The sequence below is a fragment of the Chanos chanos genome, chromosome 6 (genome assembly GCF_902362185.1).
Source record: "Chanos chanos chromosome 6, fChaCha1.1, whole genome shotgun sequence".
Taxonomy (NCBI): Eukaryota; Metazoa; Chordata; class Actinopteri; order Gonorynchiformes; family Chanidae; genus Chanos; species Chanos chanos.
Window position 1 is genome coordinate 20,346,608 of NC_044500.1, and position 20,991 is coordinate 20,367,598.

General features: G+C 43.9%; 1 protein-coding gene across 3 annotated transcripts in view; it reads right to left on the minus strand.

Annotated features, from left to right (window-relative positions):
• The window catches only part of msi2b (musashi RNA-binding protein 2b), a 204,590-nt gene that overhangs the window by 150,192 nt on the left and 33,407 nt on the right, over positions 1–20,991 (minus strand). For all 3 annotated transcript variants that reach the window (XM_030776712.1, XM_030776714.1, XM_030776713.1), the window contains exon 6: positions 5,506–5,598. In XM_030776712.1, coding sequence (XP_030632572.1) covers positions 5,506–5,598 — 93 coding nt within the window. The remainder of the gene's footprint in view (positions 1–5,505; positions 5,599–20,991) is intronic.

Below are 20,991 nucleotides of genomic sequence, written 5' to 3' on the forward strand. Positions count from 1 at the left end.
TTTCTCGCTATCTTTCAGAGATTTTTTTTTTTTGCCTCATGTTAGGCAGGCCTGAAAATCCTCTTCAATCGCATTCAATCTTCTTAAAAACAGCTGGTTCTTTCAACAAGACTGCCAAGTCCTGGAGGTGTCTCCAACCAACGACAAAATGACTCACTTCAAAGGCAGTCCCAGCTTACCGAAAGAGACCCATTTCCAAAGATTTACTGAGTTGAGCCTTCGCACAGGTGGACCAAGTAAAGGGCAATGACATTATGTCCTGGTGAATCGCTCCGCAACGTCTCAGAGGAGAAAAAAAAATCCATGAGACATGAAGGCAGCTTAAATGCAAAGGACAGGTAAATTCACTTAAGGAGGTCATTCAGAGGACACTAGTTCCTCAGGATACCATGACACCCTTCAAAAATACAATGTAAATACGAAGGTTCACGTCCTGTGTATGACACGTTCTGAGAGACACAAGGGCTTGTTAGTGTCCAAAGAGAAATCGGCTAATGGCTCCTCACAGCCTTCTGTACCAACGCAAACACAATCGGCCAAGAGCACTTCGATCTCTCCTATACCAGGTGTCTCAAGCTTGACTGATCTCAGGTCAGGTCAAAGGTCACACTAATAATAATAACAACACACACTACAAGCTGACGACATCCTTAAAACCAAGATTCTTTGCATGCTTACTCTGCAAATCATCTTATGACACCAGGGACTTCCAAGAAAAAAGCAATTAGTGAAGACAGCGATTAAAGGGTTAGATTAAGTTATAGGGATGTGGGCAAGCTATTTAATTGAGTGGTGGAAGAGCCTATCAAACACACACTGAATAGGTGCTGAAGTTAATGTTTTCCTCCCAAAATAATTGGCCTTTTTTCTTTATATTTATAATACTGATTAAGAACTCGGTTCTGTTCAAACATCCTTTCGGATCAATTTGGTACCATTTAATGCAATAGAGGGTCATCAACAACAGCTTCAAATGGATAGGGTTACTGTTCTACGAAGACAAATTTGAGCTGGAAGGGGAGAGAGAGAGAGAGAGAAATAGAGAGAGAGAGAGAGACAGAGAGAGAAACACCAGACTGAATTAAAATGGAAATCGTTGCCAAGAAGCCGAATAAATTTCTATCCTCAAGTGGGCGTTTTAAAAATAGTCCCCCCTTGACTTGTGGAAATACTGCCAATACTCTGGGTAAACAAAGGTCATAGAGAATATTAAATCATTTGTCTCTGTTTTTCTTTTTTCCCTTTTCCAAACAGCGAAAACAGCTCGGTTTGCTTTCATTCTCCGTGTTTTAAAGCCAATAACAAAAAGTGATTTCCCCATGTTTAAAGCATCACAGTAGCACACCAACAAGGGATGCAAAAAAATCGAGAATGCAGGTCTGAGTTAAAGACCATCTACTCTGGGACAGTGATAGTGGACGGTTTAGGCAGCTCCCTCAGTTCTCTGAGCCTGCCAAAATACATAACGTAGCCTTTTTATTACATCAAAAAAGCCCAGCGTGGCATTCAAATATGATTGTGGGGGAGTTACAAGGCTGGGCAAGCAGGCTTGAGGCAAAGGTTGGGACCGTGGCCTTGGGGACGTGGTCGGAACACGGCAGGGCTAAACCAGAATGGGAACTGAGGTGAAAAGGAGGACAGATCGCAGGTGTGAGGCAGATGCAGAAGTTCGGAACGGGGGTGTTGAGGGGTAAGAGTCGTGGTCTGTGGGACGGACGGGGATCAATCTGAGCTCACAGAGAGATCGGTGACACGACATGCGAAAAAAGGGGGGATGAGTCAGTGGAGCCGCGGTCAAGCCCCGAGGCCAAAATCAATTGTGTTTTCAATCTCTCACGAGAAGATTTGGTTTTTACTCGTCAGCACACCAGCTATGAAAACCATTCTGAGAGCTTGTTAAGAGTTCCTGGCGAGACAAATACAGCTGGAGGGACCTCTGAGGGGGCAAGGCAGAGGGGTTGGGGGGGGGGGGGGGGGGGGGGTGGATTGGGTTGGGGGGGGGGGGGGGGGCTTGGTGTGCAGACGTCTCAGAACTAATCCTGAGTATTGAAGGGGTTGTTTCTTCTCCCTCTCCTTTTTTTCATCCTTCACTAACTCCTCATTTGTCCTCTCCATCTTTCCTCTCTCTCTCTCGCTCTCTCTCTCTCTCCCTCTCCAGAGGGCAGTGGAAAGCCAGAGAACCAATGATTGAGTATTTCAGTCATCTTAAGATTCTCACCTTTTGTTACCTACTTCCCAGTTATGTGCCACCACTGATGTGAAGAGAGAATTTAAGGGGTTTGGGCTCCATGGAAACTCCACTGGGACTTAAAGGAAAATACCCAGACTGGGAATAGAGAGAGAGCTCTTCCATGATCCGTTTTATGACAGGAAAGACAATCTGAAGCATCTTAAACCAATGAATTCAACTGCAAGTCTCAGGGGGGAAAAAAACGGTTTATCGAAGAAAAGAAAGATATGTATTGGACATGTAAACATTCATTTTGGGGACCATGTGAAGCAGATGGTCTTAAATACAAACTAATAAGTAATTCATAACAATGCTAAACAGGTAGCGCTAATTAGCCTGAACAGTTTTAATTGACTCTTACTCTCAGACTAGAATCTGTCTAGTTTCTAATGCTAACAAATAAACCCTTCTGTAAATCCACACATTTTTGTACAATGTGACAGTCAAAGGGAATTCAGAGATGTTTAAATTACAATATCAGATCTGATGTTAGCGTTTAGCTGGAAACAGTGACTGTCATTAGGCTCTAATGGACTCCAGCGATGTTTTCATTGTTCCCTGTACCTGAATTAGAGCCAACCCCTGTATTAAATCTTGCACCAGGTATACTAAATTAACTAATACAGAGTCAGTGAAAGCAGTAATTAGGGGCAATCACTCTCTCTTTTTGTGTTTGTCACCAAGCACTTTCACAGCCACCAAAAAAAATGAAAAAAGGAAAAAAAGAAAGAAAGAAAATGCACAACGTTTCATTACTGTAGCATCATGATACAGCTTCCTTCATCAAGCTTGTCATTACTGTTTTCCTCCACACTGCACAGAGTGGGCATACCAGTGAGTCATCTCTCTAAAAACCACGGCAAAAAAAAAAAAAAAATCAATCAAATTATACAGGGAACACAGCAAAAATAACACCTAACACTGGAAATGTCTTACGCTTTTTTTTCCCCCCCAAGCTTTATTACACTCTCAGGCATGGGCCTATTTTGATTATGACTCCTGCACCAATATAAAAAGAACACTTTGAATGCAATGGAGCACACACACACATACATACACACACACACTTATAGGGGCTTCAGTTTCGAGAAACACTTTCCTCTACTCTTTCGTCCACGAACTCTTGACCCTCACAAACAGAGCCAGGAACAGCATTCATTACCATCTTTCAAAATTTTAAACACTGTAAGAAAAAAGCATTTGCTGATCCCAGATCAAGAGCTGGGGCGCGCGCGCCTGGCCTCACTGGGTCAGAGGTTAAAAGCCGTAGCAGAGGCCAGCTATCATCTAGGGCAGATATGGGAAGCAGATGGGGACATAACTGCTCTGACTGTGAGTGAGCATTGGCTTGTAAATGGCATGCTGGACTAATGGAGCTTAACCCAGGTTTCAGCCTGCAGAGCAAAGTCCAACGCATGCACCAACAGAAAGAGAAGGTGAGGGGGGGGTGCGGGTGGGGTGCATGGCATGATGACTTAAAGCACGAGTAGCCTTTTTGGTTTTGTGACGCCCTCCAGCAGCAAGCTGATTACAATAAACCTATGACTAAACATAAGCCCTGCCAGCTAATTAGGCCTCTCAGAGCGTTCTCTGGTTGAGGAAGGAAAGGGGGCGGGGTTTGGGCCGTTTTTTTTTTTTTTTTTTCCTTTTTTTTTTTCTGTGCTCAATCTAAGTGGAGGTTAATCATGGCTCCTTACGTAATCCCAGGAGGTTCATTTGTAACCAAAATTTAATTTGCTGGAAATGACCAAATCTGTCGAATTTTCTGAGGCATGCAAGCATTCACATTAAATTTGCAATACATGCAAATGTTTTTAAATGAAAGAAAGAGAGAGACTTCTGACTTTAAATACCGCCAGGACGGGACTTCTGGCTTAAATTTCATTTCTGCAGAGGATGCACTTTGCTGCAGCTGAGGAGGGATGGGGAGGTGCGGGGAGGGCGAGGAGAAGGAGGAGAGAAGGCCATCCTCCTGAAGAGCAGGCTGTCATGGCATGGTGAGCAGGATCAGAAGGAGTCCAGCGTCTAAAGAGACATGTCCCATAACCCCGTTGACCTCTGCCACCTGTCCACTCCCAGGCAGAACACTCTCTCTACTGCCCACAGCTCGACAGCAAAGACTCTGCTATTCTCTCTGAGCAAACACACACACACATACATATACACACCTACATACATACATATACAAACACACTTACACACACACACATACACACACTGATTACCGACTCTACTGCCACTGTATGCCACGACTTCCAGATGGGCATACCTGCTGACTCCTTAAGAAAACATTCCTTACAAATGAACACCCCAAATCTCCAGTATCCTCAAAACACAGACACACACACACACGTATACACCTCCCCTGTCGCATTTCTCTATTCTTTTTTTTTCTTCTACTCTGGGACACTGGCAGCTGCTGGATTAGACCATTCGAAATTTTCACCGAGGAGACAGTAAATTAATTGGTTTATCCACAAAGATCGACTCCTCAAAGCAAACACAAACACCTAAGCAGCTAACAACACCTGTCAGACCTGATTGGACAACCAAGTCTTGCTGATGAATTACTGTGGGTCTGGACAGACGTTGGGGGGGGGGGGGGGGATGGGCACACAAACGTATCTCACAGTTACGCCCAAAAGATTGTTTGCAACGTGACCTTGGAGGTAACGAGGATGCAGAAACTCCTTCAAACAGCCAGAATTAGCTGTCTCCTCATACTAGAGGAGACTTCTAAACACCGCCGCTTGAGGGGGTTGGGGTGTGTGTGCGTGGGGGGGTGGGGGGGGTACTGGGGGGGTATGGGGTAATGTATGCATAATGTAGCACTTCAATCGTTTCAAAAGGTGCATTAAACCCTCCCTTGATTCAGACACTTTTGTTGATTACAGAATTTTGCGTTAAATATTTACACAGCACTCTGCACAGGAAGTAGCCACGCTAAGAAACACGTAAACGATGTAGCAATTAGCAAGAGACACCCTAAGGCTCTTCAGTTCTGACATGGGAGCTGTTTAACAGCTTTTTAAAACCAACGCTGATTACGGATCCAGAACTAACGTTCCGCTAACAACTTTCACCATAGCCTCAACGAAAGAGAAGTCAGCACAGAGCACGGAAAACAACGGAAAACAAGCTTCTTGACGCCTCAGAGAGTTTGCTTGGGAAAGCTTGATCATTAAAGTCCTGATTGGAGACCAAGGATCTGGGCGAAATCAGCGGAGGACCAGCCCTGATCCTCCGTCGTGGTGAGAAACAGAAAGAGATCTTACCTTGCCAAATTGTTCAAAATACTGCTTTACATCTTCAACTACTGTGTTGGCAGATAATCCTCCTACAAATATTTTCTTTGTTCTTGTGACCATCTGGAAGAGCAGAAAAGACAAGAGATTAATGCATGGGAAAAACGTTTTGGAGCTGATTTCAAACACATGCAACGGGCTTACACACACACGCACACACACACACGTATGCAGGGACACAGGAGAAAAAAAACACAGAGAAGCTTTCTGTTCCTAAGCACAGACCAGACACATAGTTTACCCTGTGGGAAACTGAGAAGGTGACTTGCTGAGATATTACGGTGTGTGTGTGTGTGTGTGTGTGTGTGTGTGTGTGAGAGAGAGAGGGCAAGAGAGAAAGAGAGAGAGAGAGAGAGTGTGTGTGTGTGTGTGTGTGTGTGTGTGAGTATCTGTAAGAGAGAGAGAGAGAAAGAGAGAGAGTGTGTGTGTGTGTGTGTGTGTGTGTGTGTTACTGTGCATTTTGTTGAGAGCAGAAGATAGCACTGAGGGACGATGTTGCACCTCACCCTGCTATGCCCATCCATGCTGTCACTACTAGTTTCTCTCTCTGAACCTTACCCACTGATCTGCCTCTCCAGAGAGAGAGGAAAAAACATCTGAGTCGTGAGTACAGGCCTGTAAAGAGCCTCCTCACGCCCTCTCCCTATTCCAGCAGCAACCAAGACACAGGCTTTTCACAAACTCTAAAGAGGGTGCAGGAGTTTTAGAACTCAGAGCTTTCCCAATGTGAGGGAGGGGTGCATTTAAGAGAGAGAACTTCTGAGACGCAGTTTTATTTTAAATGAGATCCTGGACGAGCGAGAGAAGGCTTAGGAAGAAAAAGAGCTCGAAACACAATTAACTCGCCCTGGAGGAGCGAAGCACGATTCAATTTTTTTTTTCTCACAGTCAAAGTGTGGGTAAGGCATTTAAGACCACTGAAACCTTGTGATGGACGACAGTGACAACAGCTCATGCTAACAGTCAATCGAATGAACGGAGCAAAACAAACAGAACTTCCCCTCACATTAGAGTAGATTTATACTATTTGTGAGTTGAATAACAAGCGCCAGTGACGTGCACAAAACATCCAGAAAATGAATGAAAGAAAAGTAACATTTGAAGGGGTAGACTATGACTACAATAGCCGTACTGGGGAAAAAAAAACAACAAACAAAAAAGGTGACGGCCTCCTCAAATCACACATTTACAGCCAAAAAAAAAAGCCAAACATTTTGGAAAGATCAAGATCAGCGTTCTCGGTGGTGCTCTGCAAGGCGACGGTGGCGGTTGGGAAAAGAGTCGAGGTTTCTCAGACTGAATGGATGGAGTGAAGCAGTACGGATATTTGTCTCTGCCAGTCACATTTATCATTGTGTGCCATCTCTGCTATGGAAACACATACCAGCTTGACCCCTGACCTCCTCTCGCCTCTGCTTCCCTCCCCCAACGTCTTTTTAACAGCTCCTTTCCACTCGCTCCTCCTTGATGGATAATCTGCCCTGTCTTTTCCCTAGTCATTTTCCGGGACCGAGCTAGCCGGGAACGTCAGAGACAGCAGCTGGTTTAAGTTTCTGGCGTCGTTTTTATGCCCCTTGACAGCGCTACCCGTAGCTGATGGGATTTTTCAGGCCAGAGGAACGGTGCAATTACTTTGTCCATTTCTCTCTGCGGTGACAACAGACAACACGCGCGTGGCCTTCCCGTTTTCCTTTCTCCCGCGGGAAATGACTGCGGCTTAACTCCCAGAATGCTCCCTATCACTGCCTTTGCATACAGGTTGCTGGTTAGGGCAAGCGTTTCAGCCAGTCAGATGAAAGCAGAGGACGGATGGTCGGAGATGGACAACAATGTGCGGATGTTTCCAGGCTCCCAAAGCCTTTGTCGGCCCTTCTTGGCGACAAACCGCTAACGCGGGGCAATGTGCAGAAACAGGCGGGTTTATACCCTTTAAGAACTACACGTGGGATAGGATCTCCTCTCCCCTCCTGTTATCAAATCACATTTTCATCTCGTTTCCTCCTCCCAAGGTTTTCTACTCTGACAACAGTGGAAGAGCCTCCAAAAACACAAGACTAATGTGACCAGAGGGGCGAAGTCATCAGAGAGAAGGCGAGCGGGCGAATTAAGTGAGGGCGGTGATGGAGATGGCGGAGGTGGCAGAATGAAGCCAACACGTCTTGTACCAACATGCTTCAGGAAGAGAAACAGCCCTGGTGCTCATGTAGCTCAGGGATTTGCAGATTCAGCGCTCTCTCTTCCCTTAATACCACTACAGCTCATTATTTGTGTAAATTTGAAAAGCTCTATCTGTCAAGCAGTGAAGTGTGTGTGTGTGTGTGTGTGTGTGTGTGTGTGTGTGTGTGGTTGGTGGGGGTGTTGTCAGTCACGAGGGCGTTTGTTAGACAGAACCGCATTCACAGCTGTAAAAATGAAATAGGATCCGCAAACAAATTACTGCGACAATAATGGATAGTCTCTTGAAACAACTGTTGACTCGTGAGGTTGAGATGAGACAAGGTCAAGCTACCGGCATCAATGAGCATTAAACCAAGGGAAAATCTGAAAGCCTCTCCACAAATCCGATTGCCGCCAAATTTGGCCGCACAAGTGCCATGAATTTGAAAGAGTGTGTCTGTGCAAGGGCTGAGAATTAACACTGGCGCTGTAGACCCTGGGGTGACGGAGAATAAGCAGCAAAATTCAAATTTGTCTGTAGATATTTATATTTATACACAACAGCTGAGTCTGTAGGTTTGTGTCTGTTACTGCTGAGGTTGGAGTTTCAACTCTGTCGCCTTTTAACGGGGCGATGTTTGATCATTCTTGGTCTACGCCTACAGAGAGGGGGGAAAGAAAAAAAAAAACGTCTCGTGTCTGTTGAATATCAGAGTGTCAGCTGTCTGCCTGGTTTTGAGAGATACTGGTAAGAACACTGAGACCACATTCAGTAGAACATCTCTCAGGTGTTTACGGCGCTGACGCTGCTGGGTGGTGCTAGCATGCGTATTCTGGGAGAGAAAAAATTGTCATGTTTGGAGAATATGACACTCACACACACAGAGAAATGGTGAATTCTTTTTTTTTTCTCCGCACCTGTCTCTCACTACCATCAAATACACAGGTGCAGCTTAAATATGTCAAACTTGCGTCCAAACTTATACTTGAAGCAGCTCTACTCTGACAGGAAAAGAGCCCTGTCTTCAATAACCACCGTAGCTGGAACCCAGAACACACATAACAGAAACAAAAAAAATCACAAATATTATAATAATAGCTGTTTTAACATTCACTCAAAAAAAACTCTTAATATGAAATTCAATGATGCAGTATATGGCACTGTAATGCAATATTTTGTTATATTATTAAAAAAAAAACTGAATTGGTTCACTAATATCCTCAAGAGGTTTCTGAAATGAAGTTAAGATTCATCATTTTTGTTTGGGGGGGCGGGGGCATGGGGGCAATTTGTGTGAGGAAACAAGACAAGTTGTTCAAACGCATACAGGGAGGAAAATGGGGAGAAAATGAAAATTCACAGAAGTTTATGCTTAAAAAAAAAAAAGAGACAGAATCACTGAATGTGATTAAAAATAAACAAGACAGAGTGAGACAGAATGAGACAAGGAGGAGACACAATGAGACAAGAAGGAGACAGAATGAGGAGACAAAATGAGACAAGGGGGAGACAGAATGAGACAAGGAGGAGTCTTTGCTGATAAACAAACAACATGAACAGAATCCCATCTTTCTTTTTTTCTTTTAATTCAATGTTCATCCCTTTTTATGATATCTGTTTTTTATCCAATTTTTACCTAGTTTAACGTAAGAAATGAAAAAATGGCTGATTGTTGGATTTTTCTCTCTTTGAAAAAAAAAAATTGAAGTATTCGAGATGAGCAAAGGTCACTGCGCTTCGAGAGAGACTGACGGATATGGATGTGTGTCCTAATCCAGACCCAAGAGGAAGGTAGTCTATTGGAGATTTCAAAGTTCACAATTTATCTGAACAGCAAAATGAGTGAGAGAGACACAGAGAGACACAGAGAGAGAGAGACAGAGAGAGAGAGAGGGAGAGAGATGTGTCCTGCAGCCCAAATTGAAGGAATGTGATAGGAGTGACAATTTAATATTGCATCCTCTCTCCTGTGGGCACAAACAGATCTAATTAAGATCTTTCATTAGATGTGCTGCACTAAAAGTGCCCAGAAACATGGATCCTTATCTGAGCAATGGACAATCGCAGCACCACAGACAAACGGAATCCAGTTATATGCTAGCTCAAAACAGACGAGGAGGATATGGGGGTGTCGGGGGGGGGGGGGGGGGGGGGGGGGGTTTGGGGGGGGCGCAGGATACACCCAACCAATGGCATGGAGGTTATTTAGAGTTTACCAAAGAACAGAAAGAGAGAGAGAGAGAGAGAGAGAGAGAGTGTGTGAGAGAGAGAGAGAGAGAGAGAGAGAGAGAGAGAGAGAGAGAGTGTGAGTGTGTGTGAGAGAGAGAGAGAGAGAGAGAGCGACAGAAGAAAAGTCTCATTCGTCCCCAGACACCTGTTGAGTTGCACCCAGACTATCTTGTCCAGATCAGTCCTCTCATAGCGAGGCAGCAGTCAACACTTGCATGTCACTGTGTGTTTGTGGTTATTCACCTAACTCTGATTAGACCCAGCGCGGCCTCTCTCTGTGTTGATTACGGTTGACTAACATCGCCTCTCCTCTCCGAAACAACCCTCTGAGGCCTTCAACCAAAGATGCTCTGTTGCTCTGACGACACACCTCCTCAACAACACCCCCCCCCCCCCCCAAACACACACTCTTTCCTAATCAGAGTCCTCTTTTTTAGCCACTGCCATTTTCATGGCTGGATGTCCCTGATTAAAGAGAGATAATGAGAGAGGTCCCTCCCCCCCTCCGCCAAGCCCCTTCATCATCTCAAATCACACATCCATTCGTTGATTGCCGGCCCCTTCCATCCAAATCACACTTTGCCACCGCGGGCCATGCCGCGCTGACGAGCTTCCCCGCCAGCCTCCGCGTGCCCCTCCCCCTCACTCCTTCCCCCTCCCCTCCCCGGGTTCACGAGGCAGGTTCGCCCGTAGTCTGTCACTTGCTTGAGTGACGAGATCCAGCACGCTTGCCACAGCTAGTTCCCAGCAATCTAAACTTAGCCCACAGAGTTCCAATTTGTACAAATTTGTGATGCAGAATTTTTAATACCAGCGCTAGAAACTGCGCTGGGCCAGAACACACGAGCGCGCCCACCACTAAGACCTTGACTGACAGCCGAGGAGACGTGTGACTGAAAGCTCAGATTAACTGATTAGTTTCGTTGAGTCTAAAAAAACCTCTGGATGCACACGCTCCCCCATTATTCTGCCCGCCTTCCCCCTCCCCACACAACACACACACACCCCTCCACCTAAATTACTCCAGCCCCTCTGTTGTCATGGTATCCAGACACACATCCGTCACATTTACATTGGACATGCTTTGACATCTGTGTCTTATCTGAGCGCCTAGGAGAGGACACAGGTGATGCTGGTACCATTAGGATAGCACGTGTTTGTGTGTGTGTGAGTGTGTTTGTGTTGGGTGTGTTTGTGTTGTGTGTGTGTGTGTGTGTGTGTGTGTGTGTGTGTGTTGGGTGTGTGTAAACTGGGTTTATTTATTCTGTATTACTGAACATTAAGGGACTTCATTTGTATGCCAAAATAATTCAACATTAGCAAACCAATGCTCAACCTTCCTTTCAATGTAACACAACTTTATTCTGTAAAATAACCTAAAAATATTTTGTGACAATGTAACATAGCAGAACACAACAACTCAAGTATGTTTTGTGAAGGATCAATATAACCAATGACAGGCCTTCACATTATACTGTCAGCTCCACCAGTGGAGTGGAGCTACACAACACACACATGCAGCAAAAGAGCATCAAACAGTAGCCAGGCGAAAAGCTTACATCTTTTTTTTTCTTTTTTTCTTTAAATAGTGGGCTGAACTTTGGCAGCAGAGGGAAAGTATCTCATCCTCTGTGGAACAGGTCCAATCCTAGTCTGAGCGTATATAAATAGAGCCCTAATTGATAACCACAATACAATTACGCTGAGTAGATGAGAGAAGAAAAGGTGATTACTGCAAATGGCAGGTGACGGACTAAAGGAGCCCAGTGCTAGCTTACTCCTCACTCAGACGCTCCTTCAAGGACACACACACACACAGCCCGTCGTGAAGATAGCCTTTCTCAGCCTTTCTGCTGGAAGGGAAACGTGCTTCTGGGTCTTTAAAGAGAGAAGATCTTTTCTGCCCAGACCACAAAGCATCTGATAGCACAGCGGAGTTAATGGTTAGTTTGTTTGTTTTTTTTGGTTTTTTTCAGACGCATTCCTACTTTCAAAAAACACACAGACCGACCATGTGATTTATTTGGTCACAATTTACGTCGAGGGCCAAACACACAAGGTGTAATCAGAAAGAGTGTGTTTTTAAAAGTGCCTTTTTAAACAAACAAAAAAAAAGTTGTCAACCAGTGTGGTCTTACTTGCCATACGTCATGAATCCATGCCTCTGTTTTAATGTTGTGTATTATGTACGAGGGTAACAGAAACCTTTCATAAACTGTACGCTTTATCTTCTATTGTTGTTCTAGGAAATGCTTTCAAAACGGGGGTTTTTTTTTTTGTAAAATGATTGGTTGCCCTCCAGAACACAAAATTCCAGTTTTCAGGCAGACCCACAGATTTGCCTGACAGGTCATCCAAAACAGTCGCGTATGCTGTGGCTAAAATACGGATAACTAATCTTGACTGGGTTGACTGGGTAACCATAGGTTACCGGCAGCTGTTTTCCACGTCTTCTTCAACAACAACCTCTTAATCCAAGTACATGTGAGTGAATATAGATCGATAACGTTTCGATCCCTCCGAACAAGGTCGGGTCAGTCTGCCGTAACTGGTCTCCACTGGAGGGGTCATGTGAACACAAAACGGCAGATAAATCCTCCAGTAACCCAATCCCCCAGGTCACGAGAAGTTCAGCCTGCGGGGAGGTCAAATTCACTGAGCTAAATCACCACAGCGGTCAGGTTCAAACCCTTTCCCCACCGTCTCATACAGCATAGATACATACATACAGTATATATATAAATATATATTGCTTTGTTTTTTCTGTTCAATTTTCTGCATTCAACGGCAAGAGGATTTATACAGCTGAGCTTGTTTTGTTTGGCTTTTACACGGCACCTCTTTTACACGGTGCGTCTTTCTGCCGGGTGGGCTGGTGTCCTGACATGAAAATGCAGGGTATGAGTCTATAGCAATAACACGCAGCTCTGCAATAACTTTCTATCAAAAATGATGTTGATGCCATCTGTAAATTTACAGTGGAGCCCATTACATAACCATTACCGCGTGAAGGGGGAAAATCTACAGCAAATGAAAAAATAAATAAATAACTAAAAGTCACGTCTTTGCTGCGGCATGCTTTCCCTCACAGCACCAATACCAATATTCCTCCCATGACAAACTGCAGCAATACAATTCTCCGTTCCTTTATCTTAATGATCAGCTGTGCTTTACACACAAAGCCATAGTCAATAGATTATTGTACAGTTATGAAGAGTGATGGAGGCGACACATGCTGGCTTACAGCACCCAAGAGATGGCCCGGCAGACACACCTCCAGGTCTCCCTCAGAGAGCACACCAAGCATCCCAATGAGTCCCCATAAACAGTCACCCGACAGAGGAACAAATGCTTTCACATTAAGGGAGGGGAGAGAGAGAGAGAGAGAGAGACAGAGAGGGGGGGGGCAGAGGGAAAAAAAAACAGAGAAGCGCTCCTCAAAGCTATTCTGAAAAATTAATATGCTAATTAAGCGGTTGCTTCGGGCAGAATCTTCGGAAAACTTTAGCAAGGGAGTTATAAGCACTTAACAAATTACTTCCACCATTATGCTGGGAGCCGTATACAATTTTAAAGTGACTGTATTTTTTTTTCTCCCCTTAGCTTTTCTTTTTTTGTCTCTCTCTCTCTCGCTCTCTTTTTTTTTTTTTTTTTTTACAACAGACCATGCTATTTCAGAGAGATATTTCCCCAACTGCCATTTAAGAGCACAAAAACGGATATCAGATTTCAGTGTTGTTCACTGAAATGTTAGGGGGGAAAAAAAAAAGAGAGAACATTGAAGAGTTTATCTGCCCTGCACATCATTTCAAACCAGGCACACTTCCTCAGCGAAGCCTGGATTTCTGAAATGTCTAAACTAATACTCAAGTAATCTCCACAAGCCATTGCAGTATTTCAAATTGCTCAAACTTAATCTACGCAAGGAGAGAGGAGGAGGAGGAGGCAAAGAGGCAAACAAACAAACACATTGCCAAAGCATCTCCTGATCTGTTTTTGGTCCTCTTCAGATATATATATATATGAACGTGCAGTGTCGGAACTGAAACATCTGTGCGTGCTTTGACCTCTCCTGTGGTTTTCAAACATGCATGCCTGTCTTCCTCAGATTCCGTTTTCAGGCAATATCAATTTCAGGTTTTTTTGTTGTTGTTTTTTTTTTGGGGGGGGGGGGGGGGGGGGGGGGTTATGGGCCTGAGAGAACATTCCCATCATCCAACGTTCTTCCCCAAATATTTGGACAAACAATCTAAACAACCCTTTTCGCCTCTCCAGGCCGCATAATGATCAGCAATGTTTCATATTTTACAATACTGTCATGGCAGTTTGTGGCTATGGGCCTTGTTTTGCCTTTTGGTTCCTTCTACTCAACTCTACAGTTTTAAAAAACAAAATCGCCTCGGCAACCATTTGAGCTCTGAGGGCTCTGGATTCAGCCTCCATGAGATGTATTTTCTTCCCAGAGCCGGAACAACAAACGACAAAGCCTCAAGGCAAATTCCCCCTTATCAGCTTTAAGGTCATCTTTACTCTGCATTTAAAAAGAAACTCATACACACACATCAACTTCTGCGATGGTAACTGGCTGACTAAGGACAAAATGTGATATATACACACATGCACACTCATGCACAATCACACATACACACACACACACACACACACACACACACACGCCCGCACAGATGCATGCAAACATACACGCACGCACGCACGCGCACGTGCACGCACACACACCCCCATAAACCCACCCTCTCATGCACACACACACACACACACACACACACACACACATACACACCCACACAGAGAAAAACACTTTTCCTATCCTCACAGGATTTATCTATAAAACACAACAGCTCGGGGAACTGGTAGGCATATGCCACAAAAATACGATTGGTGAGGAGAAAAACAATCTTGTTTCTCAATAAAAGGACGATCTGCACATAAAGTGGCAATGTGGTCGGCTGGCCCTAACACGGGCCCAGCTGGCCAGCGGACACACGCGGTGGCTGATGGGTTAGCGATGACGGGCGGGTCAGGCACGGCCAGAACCGACATCGGCCACCGTCCGCTCCACATTCAGACCCCCTGAATAGATTATCCTTCGCTGGCCGTCGCTATCAGGGACGACTAAGGGAACAGGAGCCTAAGGCTACACTTTCTCTCTCTCATCTGAACAGCATGAGGCCACTAAAAGCAGACTAAACCACCCTGGGCGCGAGTGGGGAAAAAAAAAAACACTGACCAAAAACTTTACACTAAAACGAATTGGCGAATGAATTTAAAAAAAAAAAGAAAAAAAAAAAACAGATAAGGGTTATTTCCTCTTACTTTATTATTACCATTTTTTCAAATACTTTTTTCTAATGAAGAGTTGATACGGCTTGAAGAGTGGCACCATGGTGTGTTTTATATTTGGCTCTTTATTTCATTCAAAATGAACGGGGGGAAAAAAAATCATGCTCCTATCACTAGATCCAGGGCAGAGCTAATTGAAAATGCTAGTTTCTCAGACGGGGATGTGACCGCAGGGGGAGAGAGGAGTAAAAAACTTGTCTGTTAAGATGTGCCGTCAGGAATACTAAACACAAAACGCTAGGGTTGGCCTTTTATACTAGAGTCCCGATCACAGATTACCCTTCAGAAACAGTGTGTCAACGTAGAGAGCTAACAGATTATATTCTTATACAGTGCATCACTCTTGAGAATCCGCAGACTACCCGTCTGAATGTTGTGTCAATCCGGTGAAATTATAAAACACTGTGTAAGTCCAAAGACATTATAAAACAGGGTGTCAGTCCAGAGAAATTCCAAAAGTGTCAGTCCACAGAAATTATAACTACTCTTGAAAGCAGGCATGTAAGTTTAAAGAAATTATGGATCCACATCTCACTGACACTGTGACGTTGTCTAAGTAAAACTTTCCAATCATCTCACAACTTTGACTCACACCTGCAAATTTCAAATCTTCACAGTTTCTGTAGACTGTTCCATGCTTTTGCTAAGTAAACCTTATTTTGTTGTTTCTGTTCCACACTTTTGCTAAGCAAACCTTTTTTTGTTAAAGACAGTAATGAAGTAACACTTCCTCATGGATCTTTAAGTATACCGCGCCTGTGGAAGATGATGTTCTTCGAGGTCGAATTGTGGAGAAAAAACTGGAACGGCGTCACACCAAACCAAGTTTAAAAACACACATTCTGTCCTTCAGAGTTGGAAACAAGCTGAAGCTAAACCCATTCTGATTGGCTGACAGATTGACAGACTGATTGATAACTGAAGTCTATCCTGTTGCTACGTATGATGACTTTTTCCACTCTGTTACGTTACATGGTAGTCCATTTCACTTTGGGCGAGATCTTGAGCAGTTCCATGATCTCTGTTGGTGTTTTGGCTGTTGTTCTTCTATATACGCTATTTGTAAACCTGTGGTCAAATTGAGGAGGTCACTGGCCATGGACAGAAAAACACTCCTAAGGATCACATTACCATTCTGAAGGGCACTCATCCATTCCTCATCAAATCAGTTTTTTCTCTACTCAGTTCAACACAGTCATGAGCAGTATTGTTTGTGTGTGTGTGTGTGTGTGTGTGTGTGGGTGGGTGCATATGTCTCTGTGTGTATGTGCACATGTGTCCTTGTGTGTGTGTGTGTGTGTGTGTGTATACCACACACCACAACACCACAAGCCCCTGACATCTCTCACTGTACACAATAACTGCACAGCAATGCAAGCGGCATAGAGGAGAAGACTAAATAATGAATAATATATGAAGTGAGATATAAAACAAAGGGGAGAACTAAAATAACATTATTTCATAAGTTAAGAGACACCTTCAAACACTGGTGCTGGAAGAGAGACTTTAGCCAATGCAAACCAAAACAAAATGGGTTTTCCAGCAGCAAGCAGCATAAAGATCAAACAAACCTCAGCCTAAGGGGATTAACCTACAATTATGACAATGATGATGATGACGTTCTCTCTGTTTAGCTCTGCCTCTGGAAAGTTCTGTTCACTCAGAGGACACAGCACACAGCTGCCTGTGTGTGTGTGTGTTTTGTTTGTTTTTTTTTAATGCTGATGATGACATCAGTGCTAACGTGGTACATGTGCGTGTGTGTGTGTGTGTGTGTGTGTGTGTGTGTGCGGTGTGTGCGTGTGTGTTATCCTGAGCTCATCAGCTGGGCCCAAACAGGCAGTGAGCGTCTCCTCTCTGTGACGTCCTCACCCATGACTAAATATCGCCATGGCATCAGTGCACACAAATAACACCACGAGACAAGTGACAAGTCCCTCTAAAGCATCAAAGTCATTACAACCACACTGATATCATTATGCACACACACACGCACATACACACAGTGTTATGCACATCTACACACATACACATACAAACACACACTCACACACGCACATATACACATATGCATACGCGCGCACACACATACATAAACATTCACTGCCAATATCAGGATCTGCTGCCCAGTCTATTACTAATAAATGATATTTAAACATCCTCCTTCACACACACACACTCACACACACACACACACACACTAGGGATGTTAACAATTAACCGTTTGACCATTAACTGACAACAAGTATTTTGACTGATTAATACTATCAGTTAAACAGTTAAATAAAAACAGTTAACAGACTGCACACCAGACTAACCCCACAGCATCTCAAACTATTGCTATTTCTGACTAAAAACTAGTAGACAAGCTGTCCGCTGTGCTGAGGACTGAGGTAGGCCTGGTCTGTTTATTTATTTTGAGGTCAGAAAATGCGACTACTGGTTTCCGTTTTGTTAACCTGCTGGTTGTTTTTGATCATTAATTAGCCGAGAGTGGAGGAAGAGCTTTTCGTTGCAGTGCTCCCGGCACTGGAGGATTCAATGTGTGTATCCGTTTTGTTCAAGTGCTTATGCATTAGAAAGTCTGGTTACTATTTGCTATTTATTTTAAGTTATAGACTATTATGTTGGTTTTGCACATGTAAAAATAAACCCATTTTTATGGAAAAAAACAAACAAAAAAACATTTGTTGTATTGGTATTTTTTAATGGGTCACTGACAATCGTCCATTCTAAATAGTACATTTTAATCTTGTCAGTTAGCCTAACGAGCGTCAGTTACAGGTCAGAAAAAAAAATTCAGAATGAGCATCCCTAGCACACATACACACATACATAAACATTCACTGACAATATCAAGATCTGCTGTCCAGTCTATTACTAATAAATGATATTTAAACATTCTCCTTCAAGATTACATTTTTCTCCTATCCCATTCTCCAGCAGGTTCATTTTAACCTTTGTCTGAAATCTGTTTGTGATGACAGCTATGACAACAAAGAGCAACCTGAGAGTCACCACTGGGCAAACAGGGCCTTCAAACAGACTTTCCCAAACCACTGCTTTGGTACCCCTGTTCCTTCACAGACTGGGTTTTTTTCCACACACACACACCTTCAGAATCATCTCAGTGAGTCAGGCAGAAACAGGGGTGCTAGTTAACAGACAGGTGAAACAGTTCAGGGATGCTGAGCTCCACAGGAGAACGTCACTAAACCCTTAAACGCACGCCTATCCCCACACCCCCTGGCCTGGGCATCCGCGTGTAATCTCTGGCTATACTGTTCACACACATTATATCCCTGGCTGCTGATCTCAGATCAGTGACAACATTTTTCTTGTATGGCTAAGATTAGGCCTAAGGCTGAGAAAGCTGATCCCAGCTGGGCTGTAAGGAGCTAAGATTAACTGGAGCCAGTTGGACTGCAGTACAGCCATGGGGGGAAATGTTGTTTTTTGTTTTGTTTTTTTCCCCTTTCTTCTCTTTTTCTCTATAAAACTCCTTTGACGGCAGTGTTGCTTTTCACAACCCGTTTCTCTGTAAATACGCGCGATTACTTTTAGCTCCTGTTGGCAGCCGCAAATCAGAGTACCTCCATATGTCAGGGGGTGCTGGAAGGAGAAAAGCCCGAATAGAGGGACTCTGTTGGGCTAGGACTGGTAGAGAAATCCCCTTTACCTTTCCCATGTGTCAGATGGATACACAGAGATTGTGTTTGTTTGAGATGTGAGTATACAAACCAACACAAACCGGAAGAGACCTGTGTCACAAGCCTCCATGAAGTCATTCAAAGCCTCAAAAACGGCAGCTACGTTCGCCGTTCTCACAAACCTGCTTGTCTCCTGCCCTAAAATACAGCGGCAGGTTTCTGTACCTATTGGCTCTTCAGGTTTCCAAATACTCCACTAGTAACTTTAGGCGTAAAAAAAATTACTATAGAATGTCATTTAAAACATTTAATGTTAATCCCACAAAAACATACATTTAAACAGTGATTTGAATTCCAATTCAAATGTCTACCTCACCATCTTGTGATTTGGGTTTTGTATCTTGCTCTGACAGTTGAGTTCCCCTGAGTCAAACAGTAGTAACCTCACTATGCTGATCAGCAGCCCATGAACACAATTACAAATATAAATTCTGACATTTCATCTCATTCATCTTATTTTGGTTCTCTGATTCACTACCCTCTCACCAATGCCCCCCCCTCAAAACCCCCACCAACAACAACTCCTCACTTCAGAAATAAAGTTAGACTGTCTCCAGCTGTCACAGAGTGATATCAGGGAAGGGAGAGAGGGAGGGAGCGGGGGGGGAGTTGGGGGTGAGAAAAAAAAACTGACTTTGAGATTTATTTGTACTCAAACAGTCTGCCTGGTCTAATTAATAAAAAACTCCACACAACATGCAGTCATGATCAGTTTACAGTATAAACAGCGCGTGGTACTGCCTTTGCCTGATAAGGCTTGTTCAAACCCATTTCAAGTGCAGCTCTGAGGACACAGCCATCGGCCTCTCTCTCTCTCTCTGTCTCTGTCTGCGACAGAAACCATCGTGGCTAATAGGAGCCATTAACGCCAGGGAAGGCCCTGGTTCGGTCTTGGATTACTGCGCTGTATAATTATGTGGAGAGAAAGCGCTTCAGACCAGAATTGGGATTTCAATGGCGTGGGTGCAATATTTGGATGAGTAATTTCAGAAAGGTTCCTACTGCTCCCTCAAGCCTCACTGCACCCCCCCTTCTCCCTCCTTCCCCCCCAAATAGCCACATCATATTTCAATTTTTGGTCCAGAGGTTTATCGCACAAAAAAAGTCCCATTTTTTCCTCAAGCTCAGGCAACAGCAGTGGTGATGGAAAGAAAACTGCAGCACCAACAACAAATGCTTGTGTGTGTGTGTGAGTGTGTGTGTGTGTTCTCTCTCTAGAAATCTGTCTCATGTATCCTCTTGTTGCTTTAATAGCCAATGCAGGAACCGTCAAGCATCAAATGAATGTGCACACACACAGACATACACATCCACACACACACACACAAACACATATACACGCACATGCACACACATTTACGCACGCGCACACACACACACACACACACACACACACACACACACACACACAACGCTGCATAAAAGCCCAGACATTGTATCCATTTGCCTCTACTTGAAAAAAGCCTCCGCTCCTTTTTTTTTTTTTCCGAGAGCAGTTCCTCTCTTTCTTTTTTTCTTTTTTTTTTTTTTTTTGTCGAGAGCGGTTCCTCTTTTGTTCTGCATAAATGCCAATTACCTAATTCTCTCTAGCATGCAAATCAGATGGAACGGGGGCACGGCAGATTGCCCGCGCACTGCGCCGTGGTTTCCAAAGTGACGAGAAGAGTACCTTTTGGGACAGTTCTCCACTTAACACATAAATCAAGCTTCATTTGAGTGAGGCCAAAGCTTGGGAAATAATAGATTTCTCATTATTCTGTATCTCTCTCACACTCACCAATAACAACAGCCCTTTCTTAAAAAAAAAAAAAAAAAAGAAAGAAAAAAGCTACAACACCGTCTTCCTAAATGCGAGGTAGAGAGGTAAGTCAGGGGAAAAAGACAGTCAGTAAGTCTGTAGCTAAGGTACTGAAACAGCATCTGGTTTCTTCACTGCTAGGAATCATAATTACCATTTGTTAAATGTACAAACGGTACAAATGTCTATCAAACGGAACA